Source organism: Staurois parvus, unplaced genomic scaffold (genome assembly GCF_062004578.1).
Source record: "Staurois parvus isolate SC_StPar_1 unplaced genomic scaffold, SC_StPar_1.0 ptg000719l, whole genome shotgun sequence".
Lineage (NCBI taxonomy): Eukaryota > Metazoa > Chordata > Amphibia > Anura > Ranidae > Staurois > Staurois parvus.
In genome coordinates, this window is record NW_028318515.1 from 272,825 (window position 1) to 297,737 (window position 24,913).

Sequence of the window (24,913 nt, forward strand, 5' to 3'; positions counted from 1 at the left end):
CACTATTCCTCCCCCCACTGACACCAATGATGGGGCACTATTCCTCCCCCCACTGACACCAATGATGGGGCACTATTCCTCCCCCCACTGACACCAATGATGGGGCACTATTCCTCCCCCCACTGACACCAATGATGGGGCACTATTCCTCCCCCCACTGACACCAATGATGGGGCACTATTCCTCCCCCCACTGACACCAATGATGGGGCACTATTCCTCCCCCCACTGACACCAATGATGGGGCACTATTCCTCCCCCCACTGACACCAATGATGGGGCACTATTCCTCCCCCCACTGACACCAATGATGGGGCACTATTCCTCCCCCCACTGACACCAATGATGGGGCACTATTCCTCCCCCCACTGACACCAATGATGGGGCACTATTCCTCCCACTGACACCAATGATGGGGCACTATTCCTCCCACTGACACCAATGATGGGGCACATTTCTTCCCACTGACACCAATGATGGGGCACTATTCCTCCCACTGACACCAATGATGGGACACTATTTCGCTCCATAAGACACACTTGGGGGGAAATGTCTGTGCATCTTATGGAGCGGCTGGCCCAGTATTCCCGCCGCTGTTGTATGTCCGCAGTCTCTGGTCACCTCCTGCACTGTGTCCGCATTTGTTCATAGTTTTTTTTTTTTTTAAACTATAGTCCGGCCCTCCAACGGTCTGAGGGACAGTGAACTGGCCCCCTGTTTAAAAAGTTTGAGGACCCCTGCATTAGCCCATAGTACTGGATAGAACTGCATAAAGAAATAGAACAGATGAGGACAGTGCCGTTGACTATAAATGGAACAAATTCATTACGCATCTTGAATGGGGCTTGGCACTGTTGTAATTTTTTATTTATTTATTTCTGCAAAATACAGAAAAATGCCGCAGTGAGGAAGACAGGCGCAGCATGGATGCTCGCAATAAGATCACTCAAGACATGCTACAGCCTAAAGTACGACGATCATTCTCTGATGAAGAGGGAAGTTCAGAAGACCTACTTGAGCTATCAGATGTCGATAGTGAATCCTCAGACATCAGGTTTGCGACAGACGATATCCCTGAAATTAGACCTGCTGCATTTTATTTTATGTTGTTGCTTATAGTGACTACATATTTGACTATAACAAATGAAGCAGTAGAGAAGCAGCACTCAAACAGGAAACACACTTTGATTTAATAGTGGAATCCAAGGCGGGTGCTCAGGCTCCAGAGTGTCCTCCGAGCACTGGATACAATATACGAAAAACAGGAAGAGCTTGCAACTCCGAAATCCTTAAGAAAGCTTTTATTGGTGATACAGGAGTGTCACTCCTGTATCGCCAATAAAAGCTTTTGTAAGGATTTTGGACTTGCCGGCTCTTCCTGTTTTTCATATATTTGACTATAACAAAGAATTTTATTAAATAAGCCATAAATTTAAAGTACGACTTATTTAAAATGTAAAAAAATGCGCTCAAATGTTAAAATCGCAAATATGCGATGAAAACTAAATTACCATCTCTCAGCCCAATGAATACGCACGCACACACACTATTTCACAGAAGTGAGTCCACCCCTCACATTCTTGTAAATATTTTATTCTATCTTTTCATGTGACAACACTGAAGGAAATGACACTTATAATGTAAAGCGCTGAGCAAACTGTTGGCGCTTTAAAAATCCTGTATAATTATATTTACACACACACACACACACACACACACACACACACACACACACACACACTCACACTCACACTCACACTCACACTCTCATCGGCCACTTTATTAGGTACACCTGCTCAAGTGCTTGGTGACACAAATTGCTAATCAGCCAATCACATGGCAGCAACTCAATGCATTTACTTATTCAGACGTGGTGAAGACTACTTGAAGTTCAAACCGAGCATCTGAATGGGGAAGAAAGGGGATTTAAGAGACTTTGACTTTTGCCATATATGTTGGTGCCAGACGGGCTGGTCTGAGTATTTCAAAAACGTCTGATCTACTGGGATTTTCATGCACAACCATCTCTAGAGACATCAAGACTCATAAGACCAGGCAACGTTTTTTTAATCTTCTGTTGTCCAATTTTGGTGAGCTTGTGCGAATTGTAACCTCCGTTTCCTGTTCTTAGCTGACAGGTGTGGCACCTGGTGTGGTCTTCTGCTGCTGTAGTCCATCTGCTTCAAGGTTCGACATTTTGAGCGTTCAAGATGATATTCTGCATATCCTGGTTGTAACGAGTGGTTATTTGTGTTACTAATGCCTTTCTTTCATCTCGAACCAGTCTGCCCATTCTCCTCTAACATCAACAAGGCATTTTATGTCCACACAGCTGCCGCTCACTGGATATTTTCTCTTTTTTTTGGACCATCCTCTGTAAGCCCTAGAGATGGTTGTGTGTGAAAGTCCCAGTAGATCAGCAGTTTTTGAAATACCCAGACCAGCCCGTCTGGCACAATTAACCATGCCATGTTCAAAGTCCCTTAAATCCCCTTCCTTCCCCACTCTGATGCTCGGTTTGAAATTCAGCAAGTAGTAAATTCAGCAAGTAGTCTTCACCACGTCTATATGCCTAAATACATTTAGCTGCTGCCATGTGATTGGCCGATTAGCAATTTGTGCTACCAAGCAATTGAACAGGTGTACTTAAAGCAGAGTTTCAGCGGAAAAAAATAAATAAATAAAAGTCAGCTACAAAAATGTAGCTGCTGACTTTTAAAATACAGCCACTTACCTGTCCCTCGGTCCAGCGGTATCCTCACCACCGCTGGTTTCACCGGTCGTCTTCTCTTCCTGGTGCCGTCATCTTTAGTGTGGGCACCCGGCTGTGACAGCTTTTGACTTCAGAGCCGGGTGCCCACTACGCATGCGCAAGAAGTGCTGCGCTTTGTGAATGGCCCCATAGTCTTCTGGGACCTGTCACGTGTCCCAGAAGACTACGGGGAGGGATGAGGGGAGGAAAACGTCCGCTTCCAATCGCCTAGGTGATCGCAGCGGAAGTAAGAGCGGGTACCTGTCAAATTCGGGTACCCGCTCCCACTCACTCCCCAAAGGTGCCAATCCTTAATGGGGAGCGGGGGACAAAGCATTATAGCGGAACTTCCCCTTTTGGGTGGAGCTCCGCTTTAATAAAGTGGCTGGTGAGTGTATATATACACACACAAATTACACCTAGTATAATAAATCAATTAATCGGTGTAAACAAACGAATAAAGGCAAAAATGAGAACAATTCATATATCTAGACAAATTCATACAATAAATTCATGAAAACACAGCAAAAGTGGAAAAAAAAGTTAACGTGTCTTCATAAAGTGAAAAAGGTTTTATGCGTAATCATTCCTTATGTGCAACAACACTTCTGATGAAATGTTGATTTCACTTCCACACCCAAAGTTTGTGAATCCGCTCACCTTACTATTGACCTGCAAAACTATAGGAGGACTAAACAGGCACAGGTAAGTAGACTGATGGTATTGATCACCTCCAGCTTCAGCAGTACATTCCATTTTAACATTAACCTCCAAAGGGACAGATCCTTATTTATAGATCCCTCAGAACAAAAAAAACAAATATAGTGCTCTCTATTTTAACCAATTTATTAAAAGAAGAAAAAATCCTATTACACTTACATCATAAAATCATCCAGTGCACCCTATGAAGAATTTCCCTCTCAGGGATGTGACTCATAAGGGCGGAGCCTGTCATCGCCTTGTTATTAAGTTTGTAAGTACTGCTGTGAGGTCATTGATATTGCTGGTGGCAGTTCTGTTGTTTCTGATCTCATCACAAGTGTAACACTTGATACTCTGGGTATTTTTTGTTTTTGTGAATTTAGATTGTTCTTTTAATAAATTTGGTGAAATTGGAGAGCACTTTATGTGTTTGTATTGTTCAGAGGGAGCTATGAATAAGGATCTGTCCCTTTTAGTAAGTGAAGCTTTAACTGGAATGTTCTGCTGAAGCTGTTAGCGATCGTTACCATCATTTTACTTACCTGTGCCTATTTAGACTTCTTATGGTTTGGAAGTCAATAGTAAGATGAGTGCATTCACATACACTTTGGGTATGCGTGAATTTATTATATGAATTGTATATAGATATATGACTTTTTCTCATTTTCACCTTTTATTAGTTTACTTGCACTGATTAATTGATTTATTCTATTAGGTGCAGTGTGTGTGTATTTTATAGATTCATAGGACTGAGAGATGGAATATTAGTTTCATCCCATTTTTGTACTTTTAACATGATTTTAGTGCTGCAAATTTTTTATATTTTATTTCTTGCTGCTGTGGGTGGGTAACAGCATGTGCTAGCTGGCTTTTGTTTTTTTTCTGTGTGGGTTGCACGTTGACATTTGTACATATATTGTTTCGCAACCTAGTGTTTACTAATATATTTAAGAAAGAATTGCTGGATTTCCCAAAACTGATGAAGGGTTTATCCACTGAAACTGTAGTGAGCGTCTCTGTAGTGATCTTGAATGGTTACTATAATTGTGATGTGTCAAATTATTACACACAACTGCTTACCTAATACCATACTGTTACAGTTTTTTTTTTTTTTTTTTTTCCAGCAAATGGTCTGTTTAAAAATTAGTATTATCCTTAGCAATTTAGGCAGAGCATTCATTTCTTTAATCGAACCTCCTGAATAGAAAGGAATAACGTGTATTGAATGTGTCAGAGAGTATTACCACACAACCGTTGAAAAGCAACAAAGGGAGAAGAGCATGGAAGCTGAGCTCAAAAACTTCAAGTTATTTGCCTTTGCTTACTTTTTACTCTACAGCCAACCCTACACTGTCTGCCGCCAATGTCCAGGATATGGTAAACACAATGTGCAGCCCCCACCTTATCCTCCACCTCTTGAGACTGATGCATCACGGTCTGCAGGGGATGCTCCACGGTCTGCAGGGGATGCTCCATCTACCTCTGCTACTTTTCCTGCAGGTTAGTGTCCTACCAGTTGACTTCTCATTGCTCTTTTAGAGATGGATAAACATTTATGTTTTAGCTAAGAACCTATTAATTTGGCAGCTTGAGATTTGCAATACATATGTCTTTTTATTGTTTTTTTGGAGGGGGGGGTGGATTAACTATTTTTTTTATTTTTTTTTTTGGTGGTATTATCAGTAAATTATTTTAAATTTTACGATGACAAATAAAAAGTAAAATGCATGATCGCTATGAGGCCTGAAGCAGTCTGTAAAAGAAATTGAATACCTACCTGTCCAGTGGGCAGAAAATTGTCTTTGTGTGTGTTTTTCTTTTTTGACATGCTGTCCTACGATGCCTATCCCCCACTGTGTGCTGTGCTTCCTCCAGTCAGTAGCTACATCACTACTGGACACCGTAGTGATGTAGCAGCTGCCAGAAACCACACGATTCTTTTTATTTAAAAAAAAAAAAATTCTCATAGTTCCAGACTCTGTGATTCCAATATAGGTTCTAATCCTTCCCACTCTAATAAAATTGTTTTTTTTTCTTTATTGCTCCATTGGAGAGGTTTCCTCTTCTATACTGCCCTGTCAGGAAGTAATGGGAAATCTCCTCGATAGGGACATGGAAGACAATAAAATAACTGAGATAGGTTTTAACCCTTCCGTGATCTATGTTTTTGCTGAGAAAAAACACAATCTCCTCTGGTTGATCTATGTACATTGCAAGGCGTTTCACAAACCTTGTTGTAGATACCTGCCTTTTCTGCTCTAAAGAGATGTTACTGTTTTTCAGTGTTCTTTGGATACTGATTCTGAATGGGACGGACTAGTTCATTATAATCACCTGGTGCATTCTCAGTGTTCTGAGGAAAAAAGCTGCAGGGACTGAATATCTTTAGATGTTTAGAGGATCATACTAAAATTACATTTTTTTTTATTGCAGGGAAGGCCTATATATCACCATATATATTTAACCATGTCACAATTGTTTTTAAGTTTGTAAAAGCTGTTCTGGAATCATTGACTATCACTTTTTTTTTTTCTTTAGTGACACAGGAATATGTATGCTCTTCCCAAGGAAGTCATGTGATCTGTACATGCTGTTTCCAGCCAATGCCAGATCGCAGGAGTGAGCGGGAACAGAACCCTCATGTGCCACCTCAGCAATGTAAGCTGTAACTTTTAAATATTAATGTGTTTTATTTGGGAAGGAGTGTCCTATATCAGCTGCTTTATGTTGGGTGCCATTGTTGCCATAATGTACCTTGGATTGCTCTTTCACCAAAACACACTGTTTACTGCATTATTCTTTATGCCCTTTTACTTGCAATCTGATTTCAACTATCTTGCTACTTTCCATCTCACTGTTTTGCTTTCACAGGCACTGTGTGTTTGCAGTCTTTCTGTCACATGTACTGGGGATGCACCCGAATTGGCTGCTTTGGTTGTCTGGCTCCATTTTGTGGTAAGCAGCTTTTGTCTGTGGTTTTTTTTTTTAATCTATAATGTATTGTCGGTAATTTTAACTAAATGGGAACTCCAGACAAATGGTTAAATGTACAGATGAAAAACATATAGGTTTACTGCTTTACCTGTAATTGGATTTGTAATTGTTTGCCAGCCTTATGAGCTACTTAAGTTTGCCACACTACAAGGCAAGGCAGATGGCATACTTATTTTCCTGGTAAAGCAATTGAGCTTTCTGGTTCAGTATTGTGACTTCCTATGTCACCTTTCTGCCTCCACTCTGCTCAATGGAATGATTAAATTCACATAACCGCTTCTGACCCTAGAAATTGTAAAACTGTACTACAATGAATGTATCTAAGTGATTTTCTGATTAGCAGAGATGTGTGCAGTATATCACAAGCCGGTAAAAATTAAAATTTCTTTGCTAAATAAAGCATACACACATACTGTATTTATATTGTGTATTTAACTTTTGGTGTAAAGTTCCAGTTTGTATTGTTTTGTGGAGAAGGGTAAACACAACTATCAGGTTCTTATTTTACGGGAATCAATTCCTTCCACTTCTTGTCCTGGAAAACTCTCTGCTATGTGGCATGGCTTCTCTGGTACTGCAACAGTCTCCTCTGGCTGTTCTAGCATCCTGGAAACTTCAGTTCATGTTTCTATGTTCCATTGAAACTCTGCCCACTTCCGTATACTTGGTAGGTGATGTGTTTCAGGGGAACACCCCCCTTTCTCAAACCTAACTCACAGGCTACCCTTGTACCCCTTTGTTATTTCTTATACATGCATAATTGCATTGTAAAACATAGAATACATACACAGATCAGCCATAACATTATGACCGCTGAGGTAAAGTCAACAACATTGATTATCTCATTACAATGACATCTGAAAGTTGGTGACATATATTAGGCAACAACTGAACATGTCCCTGAAGTTGATGTGCTGAAAGCAGAAAAAATGGGGAGGGGGTAATGTATGGATTTGTTGCTAAATTCAACAGCTCCTGGGTGCACAGATATTTCAACCCTTTTACTGCCGGACACTTCACATACACATTACAAACTTGAACATTTGTGAAAGGTCCATTAAACTATATATTTTTTAAGCGCAGGGCCCATAGAATTGAAAGATGGTTAAGATCATCTGATCAAAATTGCAAAAAGGTTTAGCATCCAATCACAAGCAAGCACTTCAAATTAGAGAATTAATTCATCTAAGAAACCTGTATTGATTCACAACATTAGGGTTTTTAAAGCAGACTTTCTCAACCAAGATTCCCCTAGGAAATGCTAGGAGTTCTTTTGAGCATTGATGATTGTAACAAAGCATACCTACCACTGACCACCATTGTAAGGGAGCACCTCCCCTGCTAACCACCAATGTAGGGGGGCACCTCACCTTCTGACCACCACTGTAAAGGGAAACTCTTCCACTGATTGATTTATACTGACCATCAATGTAAAGGGGCTCTTTTCCTCTGGCTGCCAGTGTAAAAGTGTACTCCATCGACATTACTGTATGGTGGCATTCCTTCGCTGACCATCGATGTAGAGGGTACTCCATTCACCACTGATTTAAAGGAGCATTTAAAAGGGATACTACAATATTCACTTTCTGTGTTTCTTTTCCTTGCTATTTATTTCATTATTATTAGCAAAGTTGTAAAATAATGACCCACTCTGGCTTTCAAGCTAGGTATGCCACATTCAACTTTTGTATATTATTATATTTACAACTTACTAATGGTAATGTACCATGAGCTATAGATATCAATTTTCGAGCTGGGGTGGTGATGTCATGCTCTCCACTTCATTCAGTTAGAGAATGCTTCACATTCATTGAGAAAAATGCAAAGCATTCTCTGAATGGGTGCCCATGCTGAGTTAGTGACCTCCTGTGTTCACAGTGTAGCAGAACCTGGAAGCTAGCACAAATTACTAGAAAAAGGGTGGCAACTACATTAAGTTTCTATCTTCTAGAGCAGGGGGTAGGCAACCTGCGGCTCTCCAGCTGTTGCACGACTACAAGTTCCATCATGCCTGTGCAAGTCATAGCTGTAACTGTCAGTTTTATAATGTCTCATGGGAAATGTAGTTCCACAACAGCTAGAGAGCCACAGGTTGCCTACCCCTGTTCTAGAGGGATCCCATGGGTATAGTATATGCAAAGCTAAATAGGTTTAAGCTGGACCAATGTAACTATATAAAAAATATCCATACTGGGAATTCTTCTTTATGATTATTAGATGCTTATTAATGACTGGTTGTCTGTGAGATGATTTAGATGAAGTTAAATTTGCACATTTCACTCAGGTATCTGAAGTAAACTAATTGTTTTGCTGTTTTTCCACAGAGTTAAATCTTGGAGAAAAATGTTTAGACTCTGTTTTAAACAACAACAATTATGAGTCTGACATTCTAAAAGTAAGTTTACAACAAATTGCTGATTTGTCTTTCCCATTCCCCCTTTCAGCTGTTTTATATGTTTAGATCTGATTTCTTAATTTTACATGCCAACATTTACTTACATGAGAATGTTGCCTTTACTTTGCCTGCTTTAGGGTTTACTTTACTCAAAATCCAGTTGATTCTCAATTAAAACTACATTAAGCTGACAGCTGCCAAGTGTTGCTTATGGGGTCATGCAATGTCAAGCAGGTTTACTAATAATCTGCATCTCATCAATTATTGCAGATTTCTTTATTTCAAAAGGTTTTATCCGTTAATTGTATTAAGTTGTTGTATTGCCAAAAATGATTGTGACACTGATGTTGTTTAAACATAACTTGAAGCATATACTGTATAATAACCACTCTCTAGTCCAGTAATGCATTCCTTAAAATTCAATAACCTTTAACGAAGTAGGTTTTGAAATACTGCAACTACAATATTTTATCTTTCCAACATACCCTGCATAACAGAGCTCTGTTGCATTGTATGGTACTGCAAATGTAACATTTGGACCTGGATGGGGCGTTGATTAACCACTTGCCTACAGGGCACTTATACCCCCTTCCTTCCCAGGCCTGTTTTCAGCTTTCAGTGCTGTCGCACTTTGAATGACAATTGCAGGGTCATGCAACACTGTACTCATATGAACAATTTTATCATTTTTTTGAGACAGAGCTTTCTTTTGGTGGTATTTATTCACCTCCTGGGTTGTTTATTTTTTGCACTGATATGTGGCATTGATGTGGCACTGATGGGCACTGGCAGGTGGCACTGCTGGGGCTACTCTGATCTTCAGGGCACACTGATCATCAGTGCCCTGATGATCAGTGTAGATGTTCCCTGCGAGGAATGACGATTACCGGCTCTCCTCTCCTCTCAAGCTGTCAGCGTGACAGCTCGTGAGGAGAGAAATGACGATAACCGGCATTTCCTTATTTACATGTGATCAGCTGTGATTCAACACAGCTGATCACATGACCGAGCCAACATCTTCGGCTCTTTCTGTTGATCGGTGATCCACTGTGTCCGAGGGACACAACGCACCACCGATCGCTGCGCTCCCGGAGCCGCGCATGCGCAGTTAGAGTGGGAGGACGTCATATGACATCCTCCCAGAACGAGAGAACAACCTTGCGCCCGTCATTACCTAATATGGTGGGCAGGAGGCAGTTAAACATATTACAGGAAGAGAACGACAGTGTGACAGCCATTCTGATTATACAGTGCAAGCTGTATAACCTAAGCAGCTTTAAAGTAGAACTAAAGACCGTGTGGGGGGGGGGGGGGGGATTTAACTCCCTTCAGGTTTTTTTTTCCTTCTGTGTCCCATTGGGGAAATTTCCCTTCACTTCCTGTCCCATAGTCTCAAAACTGAGGTAATTCCTGGTTGTCACCAGGGTCGCCACTGCTAGTGTCCTCATTAGAAGGTTACAGTTCTGAGGACAACCCAAAATTTGGATTTTATTTCACTCTTTGTGATACTGTGAACGTGACAAAGAGGGTAAATCTCCCTAATGGGAGCACAGACCGCTGTAAAAGCCTGACCAGTATTTTATATTTGACTGAAGTGAGTGATATGCTCTCTCCTAAAAAGGGAAATCTATTTCAGATCATGTAGATGGCACTCAACTAAAACCATTGAAAGACCATGACCTGTATAATATAAAAAGCTCACTGAACACCATATCATTGCTGTACAGGTGTGGATGATTTTGGACATATATACATCTTTCACCTGTCGTTTTAAAGCCCCTTATTGTATTTGTTATGCCTATTATCTGTGTAAGGTTTTGATATTTACATGTATACTGGTGGCATTATGAAAGTATAATGGTTCAAAACATAATTTCATTTTTAGCTTCATGTGTTCTTTTACAGAATTACCTGGCATCCAGGGGTTTAACGTGGAAAGACTTGTTACATGAAAGTCTTACTGCAGTTCAGAGAGGAGTATTCATGCTTCCTGGTAAGTCTACTGAATGCGAATAGAACTGTTTACTCTGTGTAACTGCAACACATATCCACAAGATGGGGCTATTGCTTTAATATCCATTTCCAGCTGCTCCATGCCATGCACATCATGTAACTAGAAATATCATCTTTCAATATAGGTGTAAGCATGGGGTTGCCAATTTATGATTTTGCTTATTATTTTTATTATTGACTTGCGTATGTTTTGTCAGAGTCAAATAGACCGTTTTAACACTATCGATTTACATCTGTATGAACTATGAACCTAATTTTGTAAAAAGATACCTACCAGGACAGGGTATCTATCGCAAGTGAAAATTTTTGGAAGATGAAGTCTCTGCAGCTGTCATCTTCATCCTTGTTCTAATATAGTAACAGGGCTTAAAATTTCAAGTCCTGAGCTACTAGCCAGGCCTTAGGAGTTACTCGCCACTAGTTGCCCAACCCCCTACCCTGCCACGCCCCTAAACACGCCCTTATAAATTCTCTCCTTAAATGACACTGTTAAATGTTTTATGCAGAATAAAGTTACAAAAATAAAGATATACCCGCCCTTCCACACCCATGTCCTCTACCCCCCTCTTAACACTTACCCCCCCCCCCACCCCCCTGCCATGGGGGGGGGTGAAAAAAAAAGAAAAAAGATAGGGGTGAGAGAGAGAAGGAGGTGAGAGAAAAAGAGAGGGGGGGGAAAGGGAGAGTTATCAGTATTTCAGCTACTCACAATTCCGTACCCCCATAATTTGAGGTTATAATGAGCACACAACCCCCCTCTCTTAGAATACATGTTCTCCATTATGGTACAGTGCACCCCCCCCGGAACACACACAGGGCCCCCCTACTACATAAAATGAATACAGAGCACATATACACACAGAAACAGACGCACACATACAGAGATACAGACGAACACACATAGAGACACACACACACACACACGTCTCCCCTCTGGCTCTCTCAGCCTGTCACACTCCGTTTCTTAACACTCTGGTCACAGACAGTTCTCCCCCTTCCTCCCACTGTTATATGCGGAGTTCTCACCAGTCTGTGAAGTGTCGTCCTCCTTGGGCTCTGTCAGTCTCTCCTCTCACCGGAGCTGACTCAGAGCACACTTGCACAATCCACCCTGCGGCCCTCCCCATCCTTTTTGGAGCCTGTCATAGGACCCCCCCCCAAGGACCCTGGGCCCTCGGGCAGTGTGTAAATGCTTGAAAGCTTAGTTCGCCCCAGGCGCCGGCACCCCTCTCCATATCCATCGGCAGTGTGATCAATCTGGCCCTTGCCCCCAAGTTATTTCCACTCGCCAAATGCAAGCAGGTGAGTGGAAATTTCGAGGCCTGATATTAATATAGTAATTATTAATGTATTAATACTGATCACTGACAGTTTCAGGTCAGTGACTTGCTCAGTAGTAATATGCTATGATGATGTATTTAAATGGTTCATTAGTTCTAGCAGAAGAGAGAAACTTAGGAGTAGTAAAGTCTTGTTTTAGTAAAGTAGTCTTCTATAGATGTTGCTAGAGCTTATTTGAGTGACTTCAGCCTAAGATGGCATATATGGAGAATATATTGGTCTCCATGCAGGCCTGGTTGCCTGTGGAGGTAAAAGAGCCATGGTCCTTAGAAGAGGTCTGGTGCTGCTGGGTTAATGGAAGTGAAGTTTTGGAGGCTTTCAAATGGAGCATGTATTAAGAGTTTGTCTAAAGACAAACATATCAGGTAGGTGCCATCAAGAATAGGCTTTATTGTGGGCAAAAACAGTTTCCATCATGTTTCATTGTGGACACTTGGCCTCTTCTTCAAGCAGGGTGTATCACAACTGTAAAAAAAAAACAAAAAAAACGTACACACAGAAGTTGTCCGTAGGATTAGTGGATAATGTAAGAACATTACTCAAAAGGATTCACTCTATAAATTATATGTAGTTAATGGAGAAATAATTTTACACTTGCACCGTATTAGTTTAAAGCCCCCTCTCCAGCCAAAACCATTTTCCTAGTTAGTGGCTAAAGCCACTATAAGATTTTTTTCTTTCTCGTATATCGCGGGACACAGAGCAGGCTATTCATGACTATGTGGGTTTTATGCCACCTATAGGTGAATGGACACTGGCAGATCAATCAAACAGGAAGTCCTCCCCTATATAACCCCTCCTACACAGGAAATACTTCAGTTTTTTTTGTCAGTGTCTGTAAGATGGATGGTCACTGATGTACTGCAATGTGCTCTTGGAGCATACTTGGGGGTCTTCAATGGTTCTGCTGAGAGTCAAGGATTTCAGATGGATCCATTTTAAAATCTGTTAGCCAAAATTGATGGTACCCAAGCCTCTTTAAACAGGAGAGAAGAATCCTCAAGGTTTGCCTGTACTGCAGACTTATGGCACTGGATCCTGCATAATAAAACCTTGTGCAGTGTTTGTTCTGACCAAGGTGCTTTCCAGCAGGGTGCTATACAGGTCCAAGGGGGTGGACTCCAGATGTAAGGGGGATGGAGTCCTTGAAGGTCTTTTATGACAGAGCCCGCTGTGATGAGTGAAGGATGGACTCCTATTATGATTCATAGTCCTGTGGCGGGAATGGTCAACATTTGCAGTGTTTTTTTCTTTTTCTGAAAATCTGTCTGGTCATTCTCCCGGTGGCCACTGGGGCAGTATGCTGTTTGGTCTGGCAGGGCCATACTCTGTGTGTCTCCTGAAGAAATACTGGGCTGCAGTTTTCTCCTCCAGCCACTAGGCCACTCTCTATAACCTACTCTTGTGCATTGGAGGCAGGAATTAGAGTTGCAGGCATTTTGGCTTATGCTTGAAGTCGCATACGGGCTGAAGGATCAGTGAAGCTCCAGAGACATAGCAGGGACACAGAGCAGTCTATGACTGGATGATGGTGTGCATTACCTGTGGGGGAGCTGCATGACTAGACAGGACATGATTATACACTGCTATAGCCTGCATAATCCCTGGGGGCTTGTTCAACTGTTTCTGATACACCCTTACATGGGTATCTGTGCATTTAAAGGAGTTGTGTCTCCAGAGTAGTTTGCATTTGATGTGCTGGAGTTTACATTAGGCTGCATTGAAGCCGCATAGAGGCTGCATTCAGGCTGAGTTTGGTGCATATGTGCTTGACTAGTCCTGTGAAACTAGTATGGAGCCAAGTGCAGTTAATTTTGAAAACAAACTTTAAATAAACTCTACCACAGTGAATACCTAATTACCATGAACCTGAAAAGTGTTACTCGATAAAAACATTTCACATGAACAATGTGCATACAAATTATATCCCATTCAGAAATGCTGCTGCTGACCCATTGTAAATCTAACCAACTCAAAATGATGTTTTTAAGAGGTTAGCACTGCATTCCTTTTTTTACAAATCAATATACATACACTATATTGCCAAAAGTATTGGAACACCCCTCCAAATCAATGGATTCAGGTGTTCCAATCGCCTCCATGGCCACAGGTGTATAAAATCAAGCAACTAGGCATGCAGACTGCTTCTACAAACATTTATGAAAGAATGGGTCGCCCTCAGGAGTTCAGTGAATTCAAATGTGGTACCGTGATAGGTTGCCACCTGTGCAATAAGGCCAGCCATGAAATTTCCTTGTTACTAATTATTACACGGCCAACTGTTAGTGGTATTCAAACAAAGTGGAAGCAACTGGGAACAACAGCAATTCAGCCACGCAGTGGTAGGCCACATAAAATGACAGAGTGGGGTTAGCGAATGCTGAAGTGCACAGAAGTCGCCAACTGTCTGCAGAGTCAATAGGTAAAGACCTCCAAACTTTGTGTGGCCTTCAGATTAGCACAACGACCGTGTGTAGAGAGCAATGCAAAGCCTTGGATGCAGTGATGTATAGCACACTGCCACTGGACTCTAGAGCAGTGGAGACGTGTTCTCTGGAGTGACGAATCACGCTTTTCTATCTGGCATTCTGATGAACGTATCTGGGTTTGGCAGTTGCCAGGAGAATGGTATCTGCCTGACTGCATTGTGCCAAGTGTAAAGTTTGGTGGAGGGGAGATTATGGGGTGAGGTTGTTACTTGGAGATTGGGCTTGGCCCCTTAGTTCCAGTGAAGGGAATTCTTAAAGCGTCAGCATACCAAGATATTTTGGACATTAAAGATATGGATGAGTGGGTTTGGGGTGGAGGAACTTGATTGGCCTGCACAGAGTCCTGACCTCAACCCGATAGAACACCTTTGGAATGAATTACAGCGGTGACTGCGAGCCAGGCCTTCTCATCCGACATCAATGCCATCAAAGTGAAAAAATCATTGCAGCAACTCAAAATGGTACTCAAGTTTGTATGGCCCCAACGTACTTGTATGCATGCCTGACAACGTCGGGCATGCCCCTAATGAGTTGAAGGATGGTGTCCTGGGGTATTTCCTCCAAGATCTAGACCAGGACATCACTGAGCTCCTAGACAGTCTGAGGTGCAACCAATGGACCGAAACATGATATTCCAAAGGTGTTCTATTGGATTTAGGTCAGGCGAGCCATTCAATGGTATCAATTCCTTCATCTTCCAGGAACTGCCTGCATACTCTCTCTACATAAGGCTGGGCATTGTCATGCACCAGGAGGAACCCAGAACCCACTGCACCAGCGTAGAATCTGACAATGGGTCCAAGGATTTCATCCCGATACCTAATGGCAGTCAGGGTGCCTCTGTATAGTTTGTAGAGGTCTGTGCATTCCTCCATGGATATGCCTCCCAAGATCATCACTGACCTACTACTAAAACTGTCATGCTGAATGATGTTACAGGCAGCATAGCGTTCTCTGCTGCTTCTCCAGACACTTTCATGTCTGTCACATGTGCTCAGGGTGAACCTGCACTCATATGTGAAAAGCACAGGGCTCCAGTGGCAGACCTGACAATTCTGGTTTTCAATGGCAAATGCCAATCAAGCTCTATGGTGCTGGGCAGTGAACACAGGGCCCACTAGAGGACGTCAGGCTCTCAGGCCACCCTCGTAAAGTCCGTTTCTGACTGTTTGGTCAGAGACATTCACACCAGTTGGCGGTCATTTTGTCGGGCTCTAGCAGTGCTCATCCTGTTCCTCCTTGCACGAAGAAGCAGCTACCGGTCATGCTGATGGATTTAAGGACCTTCTACGGACCAGTCCAGCTCTCGTAGAGTAACTGCTTGTGTCCTGGAATCTCCTCCATGCTCTTGTGACTGTGCTGGGAGACACAGCAATCCTGGCAATGGCACGTATTGATGTGCCATCCTGGAGGAGTTGGACTGCCTGTGCAACCCCTGTAGGGTCCAGGTATTGCCTCATGCTATCAGTAGTGACACTGACCCTACCCAAATGGAAAAGTAGTGAAAAACTGTCTGAAAAGATGAGTAGGGAAAAAATGTCAGTGGCCTCCACCTGTAAAACCTTTCCTGTTTGGGGGTCATCTCATTATTTCCCATCTAGTGCACCTGTTATTTATTTCATTAACACCAAAGCAGCTGAAACTGATTAACGATCCTGTCTGCTACTTAACTGACCAGATCAATATCCCAGGAGTTTATTTTACTTGATGCTATACTATGATTAAAAAGTGTTCCTTTTAATTTTTTTGAGCAATGTGTATATGTGTATGTGTATGTGTATGTGTGTGTGTGTGTGTGTGTGTGTGTGTGTGTGTGTGTGTATATATATATCTCCAAAAGATATATATATATATATATATATCCAAATATATATATCCAAAAGATATATATAATCAGTTCTAATATTGTGATTCTTGTTTCGAATAAACCATCAAAACTTAATTTTATTAAATGCTTCATTTTTCTTACATCAACTTTAAGATTCACCACCCAGAAGTACTAAACAAATTCACCAGAGGTAGATGCTGGTGTGTTTAAAATCAGTATACAGCGCATTCCCCTCTGGGAATAATAGTCTGCAGACTGGCAAGATTCACTGTATATTTTTGCAATCTTCATATGATGTGTTATAACTCCTTCACCCATAAGTTTTCTAAGTGGAGGAGAGAAGAGAGCTCATAGCATAAAATCTTTTACAATATTAATTTAACTGAATAAAATAGTACACTCACATTTAAATGTGTCTTTCCCGACAAAAGGTATGCAGGCTAAAAATCAAATCCAGCTCACTCTGACCCTCTAGCCACAAGCTCGCATGTGTGGTGATGTGCCATGCACACCACGTCACCACGCATGCTGGTTTTAAACACTCCAGCATCTACCTCTGGTGAGTTTATTACTTCTGGGTGGTGAATCGCACAGTTTGTGTTGGTGGAAAAAAAAAAGAAGCAGGTATCGGGCATTGCAGCTATTCCTGGTGGCGGACCTGCGATGGACTGCAGCTGCATCAGCCTGAACACGCCTGATCTCATATGAACGCGGAATCTAAGCAGGGTCAGCCTTGGTTAGTACTTGGAGGGGAGACTGCCTGGGAATACAAGGTGTTGTAAGCCTTTCCCCTCCAGAGTGTGAGACTGCTGTGTTTTGAGCAGTATCTTGGGCAGAAGATGCTAGGGCAGTCTGAGGAGATGCGAGACACTTGACAGGTTCGCAGGCCCAAAACCAAACGGGGACTTGAAATCTATCTTAGATCTCAAGGCACTAGACCTATGTCTAAACGTCCTTTTTGTTTTGGATGGGATCAGTCCGATCAGGGGTGGCCTCTGTAAGAGATTTCAGGTGTCCATTGTCCTCAATGACACTTCTTCATGTGGCAATTTTTTCAGGCTCATCAAGGGTTTCGCGATTTGCAGTAAAGAATCACCATTTTTGCTTTGGGGCACTGCCCTTTCCCTGAATGTGTACAAAGTTCCTAGATTTGGTGCTAGGCTTGCTGAGAACACAGGGGGTGTCAATCTCAGAATACCTCAATGTTCCTTTGCTCAGGGAGCAGTCGGTTCTGAGTTTAACGTGAAATATAGCAAGCAAAGCTATTCAACGTAGTTACCATTTCCTCATGCAGAGAGGTATTAGTTTCCTAAGTGCAGTTCCATTCTAGAGGATCATTCTGTCTGTACCATGAAGGTCCAAGCATTGGATTGCCAGAGGGCTTTGTCCCCAGGGTATTGCAGAGTCTGAATTGGTGGTTGTTTGTTTGGAATCTGGAGAAGGGGTAATTTTCCTTCTAGTGATATTAAAGATAATAACCATCTATGCTAGTCTCTCTGATTGGGGGGCTGGTTTGGAGGTAGCTACAGTTTAGGGGACTTGGTCTCCACAGGAGAGCATACTGACCATCAATATCTTGGAGCATCTGGCAGTACACCTTGCTCTGGTTTGGATGAACCAGTTGCAAAGGTTGTGGTCAGGGTTTGGTCCGACAATGCCAAGGCAGTGGCGTATATCAACCACCACGGTGGCACCAGGACTCGGTGGTACGGTTCAGGAAGAGATGAACCACATTCTGTCTGGGTCAGAACAGTGTGTGCCTACTCTGTCGGCAGTACATATTCCAGGTAAAAATTGGCAGAGGTTTTTCTTTTTCCTAGAGGTCTGATACCGGGAAAGTAGTCCCTGCATCCTGAGACATTCTTTGCAATATGCCAGTGTTGGGGAACTCTGGATGTGGGTCTACTGACTTCCAGGTTCTACAACAAGATATATCGGTTCTGTCCAGACAGAGTCCCACTTGCAATAGGGGTAGATGCACTGGTAACACCTTAGGGACCAGTTCCCCATAATCTATGCCTGCCCCTGATTCAACTATTGCCATGTCTTTTCCGCAGGATCCGGGAGGAGGTAACACTGATTTTAGTGGTAGCCCGGCCTAGCCCAGGAAGGCTTGGTACACCAACATAGTGTATCTGGCAGGCTGATGCTCCATGGACACTTCCGGTTCCCCCAGACCTATTGTCTTGTGTCTAGTAATGTATCCCGCTTTACGATGGCTAGGATTGAAGGATTTGCTATAGAAGCCCAGGTCTGCAAAGATCGGTGGGGTCTTGGGTCCTGTTTTCTCCTCACTGTTGAGCGCTAGGAAGCCGGCTTCAGGGAGCTTCCATTACAGGACTTGGAAATCTTATTTTCCTGGTGTGAAGCCAGGAAATGGCACCCACAGATGTGTGATTGAAAGGTTTTTGTCCTTTTTCCAATCCAGAAGGGAAATGAAATTGACCTTAAGTACCATTAAGGGTCAAATTTTGTCTCTATCCTTTAATTCTCATAGACTATTGTTTCTCACGCCTTGATTCATACCTCGTGCAGGGTGTAACGTGGGCGATCGTCCGTCTGTCAGGGCGCCCTTGTGTACTTGGAACTTGGTCTTGGCTGTCCTTGCAGAAGCCACCTTTTGAACAAATTCAAGAAACTTAATCCTTTGACTCGATAGGTGGCTTCTTTGATTACTATCACTTCGGCAGTAAGAGTGTCAGAGCTGGCGGTACTTTCATGTTAGGATCCGTTCTTGTATCGTGATAAGGTGATGTTGTGTCCTCATCCATCTTCTTGCCTAGAGTGGTTTCTAGTTTTCGCTTGCATCCTAAAAATCACTTCCACCCTAACAATGGGTGAAACATGTTTCCAAAGGTGAACTTATCCTTTCACCTATAGGTGGCATATAACCTACATAGTCATGAATAGCCTGCTCTGTGTCTCATGATGTACTCCAAGAAATAGATTTTACAGGTAAGTATGTAGAAAAAATCCAATTTTTTGCAGTCTAAGGACTGTGGAGAAAATACCTGCTCCATTTATGCACATTATATCCCTTTCAGAGACCTTCAACTGTACCTCCTGCTTGCTAGTGAAGTAAGGATGAGAATTACGGCTCCACAACCTGCATCCTGAGATGCATCGTTTTGTACAGAATCATTAGAGACCTATTATTCTTGGCCTGTTCTCCAAACAGTCATTCCATTCTAATATGAACATCTTCTGAGATGGCTTTTTTCAGCAATCATTTTTATTCTAATTATTTGTATCGGTTTTTTGTTTTTTGTGACATTCTTTATACATTGCAAGGATCACTACAATGACCCACCCAGTAGCGAATGTTAAAAATTTATATTTGAACAAAATTTTTCCAGAATTCAAAGTTTTCTCACTTGTATTCTGAAAGTGCTTTTTGAAGTGATGCTAACATTTTAATTCTGCTGAATAAAAATTTGGCTAATGTATGGTCAGGATCATGATGGTAATCATAGTCTTACATACCTTTTGTCCTTTATGCTTAGTTTCACTTATAGTAAACTGACTCTTTTACCAACTGATATGTTTGCTTTTCTTTTCAAATGCTTGTGACCCACAGATTACCGGATTAATGGATCTACTGTTCTCTGCTACTTCTGTGGTCTACGTAACTTTAGAGATCTAACCTACCAGTACAGGCAAAACATACCACCTGCTGAGCTTCCAGGTAGCTGTTCCACATTGATAATATGTAAAACAACTGATATATCGAAATATTCTAGCTATGGAAATACAGGAACTGGATCTGCATACACCTTCAAGATCAGTGATAGAAGCCTCCTTAGATATATCTCAATAAATGTAGGTTTGTCAGTACAGGATTCCTGTAGAGATTGCCATTGCTGACATCTGTTGTTGCAAATGCCAGTTATCTAACTTCTGCAACTTTGAGTCATTAACCCAAAATAAGTATGCAGATTAGGACTGGGGAAGAGGTATCTTCAAGTTAGTCCGGACAACGTCCGTGAGAAGACTCTTGCAAAAACTGTTTTGGATCTGCGGTAAACTCTGATTTAAATACTTGCCCCAGGTCAGCCAACTAACATTTTCAGAAGGACATTGGAATTAGCACCCTATATTCTCTGAAAAAGGAGACTATACGTTGCTTCAGTTTAGGGAATTTTATTGAAAAATGTTGTTTTCCTTTTAGCTAGTGACACACTAGCCAGTACAATGTAATATATTATACTAATCTGTTGAAAAGTTTGAACCTCATAGCTAAGGTTGAACTGCATTCATTGTTATAATGAAAAATATAAAAACTCTAGCTTTGCTATGTAGTAATATTTAAAACTGGCAAGAAGCATATTATTCTTTCTAATGATATCTGAAAACTGCATATTATTTACCCACCTGTTTCTGTTGTAATCATATTGAGTTTGGGTAATATTGTGTGACTTCTTCAAACCTACGTTATATGCATTTAGATTACATATTTAAATGCATAGAGAAGCTTATAATGATTTTTCAGTGGTGATATTCACACTGTGTGTTTATCTGAGTAATTGATTTTTGTTTTCTACGAATATTATTTAATAACGTTTTTGTGCTATTTCCAGTGGCAGTGACATCACGACCAAATTGCTACTGGGGCCGAAACTGCAGAACTCAGGTGAAAGCTCACCATGCCATGTGAGTATTTCTGTATGCTGTACTTGGTTATTTGCTCTGTTAGGTATGGTCATAGGGAGAAAGGGCATTGTAAGGGAGTTATTTTCTAACAGACAGAATCTAGAGCAGCTGTGCATAGTAACCAATCGGCTTCTAGCCCAGCTTGTTCAATTAAAGCACAGCTAAAGGCAAAAAAGAAAACTGAAAGCAGGCAGAATTATAAGGGTAATTTGATGATGTAATTACTGTGAATCTCATTGTTGGAGGCTCTAATATGAGAAAGCAAAGTCATGCCCCTACCAGGATGGCCACATCAATATTAAGACACATTGCAGAACAAGCCATGGTAAGTCTGTAATGAGGAAGGATCAGCTGCAGGGAAACTACAGGCAATACTGGTGACAAGTTATTTACTTTTCACCTGCCTTTTTTGAGCTTACCAAGTTCAGCTGATTTTGAGTACAGGGGTTTAGAATTGTGACATTTAAAGCGGCACTAAAAAAGATTGTCAGCAGAAGTTATTTCATTGCAGAAGAGGCATGCAATATTTCTCCTGCAATATTTCTCCTGCAATAAAATGCACTTTTGGGTGTGACTAGTTTTTAGTGTGTGTGTGTGCGCGTGCGTGTGTAAAATTATATATGTTTTTTATAGAGTGGGGAACAGTTAAGAACCCCTATCAGATTATTGTTGCTGCTTGTGTCCCCACTGGGTGATTCAGCTTCCTTGTCTGGTGACCATTGCTACCAAGACAAAAAGTGAAGGTAGACAAAACATTTGGCACCAGAACAATTGAGGATGAATTAACAAAGAGTTTTGTAAGCACCATAGAAATGTGACAGATACAGCACAGAGAATGGACAGCTGGAGCTCCTTGCTGTGATCTCTCTGCCTGGCCCTATCCTCCGCTAAGCTCTAAGTGGAAGAGAGAAGTAGGGTTGTTAACTCTGCAGGTTCTTTTCATGTTGTGTGATCACTGCAGGGGCAGAAAAAGGGACGTGAGCTGTCTGCTGACAGCTCACATCCCTTATGACAGGCCACACCTGGCAGGAGTCTGTGGCAATTTTCTATATAGAAAACTGCTGTATTCTCTCTGTTAATTAGGGGCAGACCTGCACTAATTTCTATTTCATGCTGAAATAGAAACAGGCACATATAGACCTGAAAAAGGAAATGATTGGGAATTTCCCCAGTGAGACATTGACAGGTACCTGGATTTGCAAAGAAATTTGGTGCACACAAAGTGATTTAAATGCTTTGTGGCTAATGAAAGTTGTTGTGCCTGCAGTTCAGCTTTAATAAATGATCAAAACAACCAGTAATGGCACTAAACCACAATACCCTAAAACCAAAGATATGGCTTTTGTTGCAGCTGCTGATCAAACATGCAGTAGTTTGAAACTATTTTGTCAGTTTATGTATGTATGCCACAAGATTTTCAATGAATCTACAGTACAGAATGTATTCTATAAAGGATACAAAAAAAAGTTTTTTCTTAGTTTCTGTTATAAAATTTTGTAAAGAAGTAATTTTTCTCCTTCACTGTTTTGTGCCATAGAGGCTGCAGTGATGGGCACTGATGAGGAGGCACTATTAGGTGGCCCTGAAAGGTAGCACTCATATGGCACTGAAAGGCAGCACTGATATGTGGCATTGATGGGCACTGACAGGTGGCACTGATGGGGCTACACTGATCATCAATGCCATGATGATCAGTGTAGATGACCCCTCTGGGGAATGCCGCTTACCTGCTCTCCTCTCCTCATGAGCTGTCAGTGTGAGGAGAGGACTGCCGATTAACCAGCATTTCCTTCTTTACATGCTATCAGCTGTGATTGTACACAGCTGATCACATGACAGAGCAAGTGTCATCAGCTCTTTACTGTGATTGATGATCTGCTGTGTCCCAGGGACACAACGCACCACCGATCTCCGCACGCCCCCCGGGGGCGCGCATGTTCAATTAGAGTTGGAGGACGTCATATGACGTCCTCCCAGAACGAAAGAGCCGTCACCCGCCCATCATTTCCTTATATGGCAGGCGTGAGGCGGTTAAAGTTGCTTACTTACCTGTCCACACTGTACACTGAGCTGTGCACACACGTCATCTTGGTCTGGCCAATTAAAATAGCTGGGAATCGATATCCAGAAGCCGCCAGGCTGAAGATGTCTGTGATCAGCAGGGAACTGCAGGATAGCGCATCACTGGAGAGAAGGTGAGATTAAATCACCACTTGTTGACAGTCATCTTGCTTAAAGCAAAGACGTTTATATAAAATTTTACTTTTTTTTTTTTTCTAACCAAATATTTAATGTAAACTATGCAGTAAATTTTTCGTTTGTTTTTAAGGAAATTCAACCACATTTGTGAACAAACAAGATTCAAGAACTGAAGAGCTAACTTGGACATAAATTTGCTATCAGGGAGAATGAAGTTACCTTGACCTTATGTACCCCTTTTCAGAGCAACGGGAGCCTCACCTGGCCTGCAGTTTGTGACCTCATGGTGTAATTTGCAGCTTTAAGTGTTACATTGCTGGGCTGCTTACACTTTTATTGTTTCCTGATAAATGCTTGTAGCACAAGAGTGAAGTCACCTTAATAAATGTTGAGTTATGATGGTTTGGAGGCAGTGAAACTGCTATCTTTATGCAATGCAAGATGCCTTTCTTCCAGTTAAATGCATATACATAATGGTTTAACAGCTTTTTGTTGTGCATTGCTATTGTTGGTAAACAATATACTGTTGTACATGATGCTTTGACTTTTTGTTTGTTTACTTATAATACTTTTTTTGCTACATTACTCCGTTTCAGTACTGCCTGCTTTGTGGTCTTTTCAAGTAATAGACAACTATTACATGATAATGATTAAATCAGTCCATTTCTCTTTTAATGATAAGGGCTAGAGTGAGAAGAAAAATCCCAGCCTGTACTGAGGTTTCTGTGTATGTGACCTGCATAGCTGAATATTTTTATTGCTTGTGGAATGCGTCTGCAAGACTCTGAAGGTCTACTACTTCATGGACAGCTGTGTGTGTGGTGTGACTTGCTTTTATATATTTTCATTCTTACCCCTTTCTTTAGAATTTACTGTCTGAAATTTCTAATTTCAGAAATGCTTTTAATACATAGTTCCATTTGTATTAAAACTATGAACAAACTTGCTAAGTAAGTGTAAGGCTAGGGTTAAACGGATGATTTTAATCTCTTGTTCTAGAAAGATTTAACCACTTGTTGGCAGTCATCTCATTTGCAGCTCACCGAATTCCATGTACTGCTAATAAGATGACTGTCAACAAGTGGTGATTTAATCTCTCAGTAGCCAGAGATTAAAATCGGCCATGTACCCTTACTCTACAATCAGCAATGAAAATGAATCTCTACACTATGCAGGTTGTAGGAACTTTTTTTATTTAAATTGTTACAGGGGTTACCTCTGACATGTTTGCCCTGAAGAGCAAAACCTGCCAGATGTGGCTCCTGCTGCTGTTTAAATAAACAAGAAAAATTGCTGCATCCTGAAGTGCAGTGGTTCATTTTCATTGCCAATTGATTCACTGGTGTGCACCATGCAGGACTAGCTTAGCAGGGGAGCCTATAGTAAATCACTCAACCTGAGTGCTATACATCTGCTAATTGTAGCAGACCAAAATAAAAGAATCCCCACATAAAAAAAAAAAAGAGTAATTTTCTATACAATTACAAGCACAGCTGCATAGTGGATTGATATTAAACTGGCAACTAGCAGTATGTAGGAGCTATGAACGGG

The 24,913-nt window shown here is 41.6% G+C and overlaps 1 protein-coding gene across 10 annotated transcripts in view; it reads left to right on the plus strand.

The window, feature by feature from the left end:
* Window positions 1-23,898, plus strand: part of CHFR (checkpoint with forkhead and ring finger domains) — an 81,212-nt gene extending 57,314 nt beyond the window's left edge. For all 10 annotated transcript variants that reach the window (XM_089653655.1, XM_089653650.1, XM_089653653.1 and 7 more), the window contains 9 exons: window positions 891-1,053; window positions 4,793-4,953; window positions 5,992-6,111; window positions 6,325-6,408; window positions 8,772-8,842; window positions 10,748-10,835; window positions 20,091-20,198; window positions 21,091-21,163; window positions 23,493-23,898. In XM_089653655.1, the coding sequence (XP_089509781.1) occupies window positions 891-1,053; window positions 4,793-4,953; window positions 5,992-6,111; window positions 6,325-6,408; window positions 8,772-8,842; window positions 10,748-10,835; window positions 20,091-20,198; window positions 21,091-21,163; window positions 23,493-23,535 (911 nt within the window). In that variant the 3' untranslated portion in view covers window positions 23,536-23,898. The remainder of the gene's footprint in view (window positions 1-890; window positions 1,054-4,792; window positions 4,954-5,991; window positions 6,112-6,324; window positions 6,409-8,771; window positions 8,843-10,747; window positions 10,836-20,090; window positions 20,199-21,090; window positions 21,164-23,492) is intronic.
* Window positions 23,899-24,913: the final 1,015 nt, after the last annotated feature.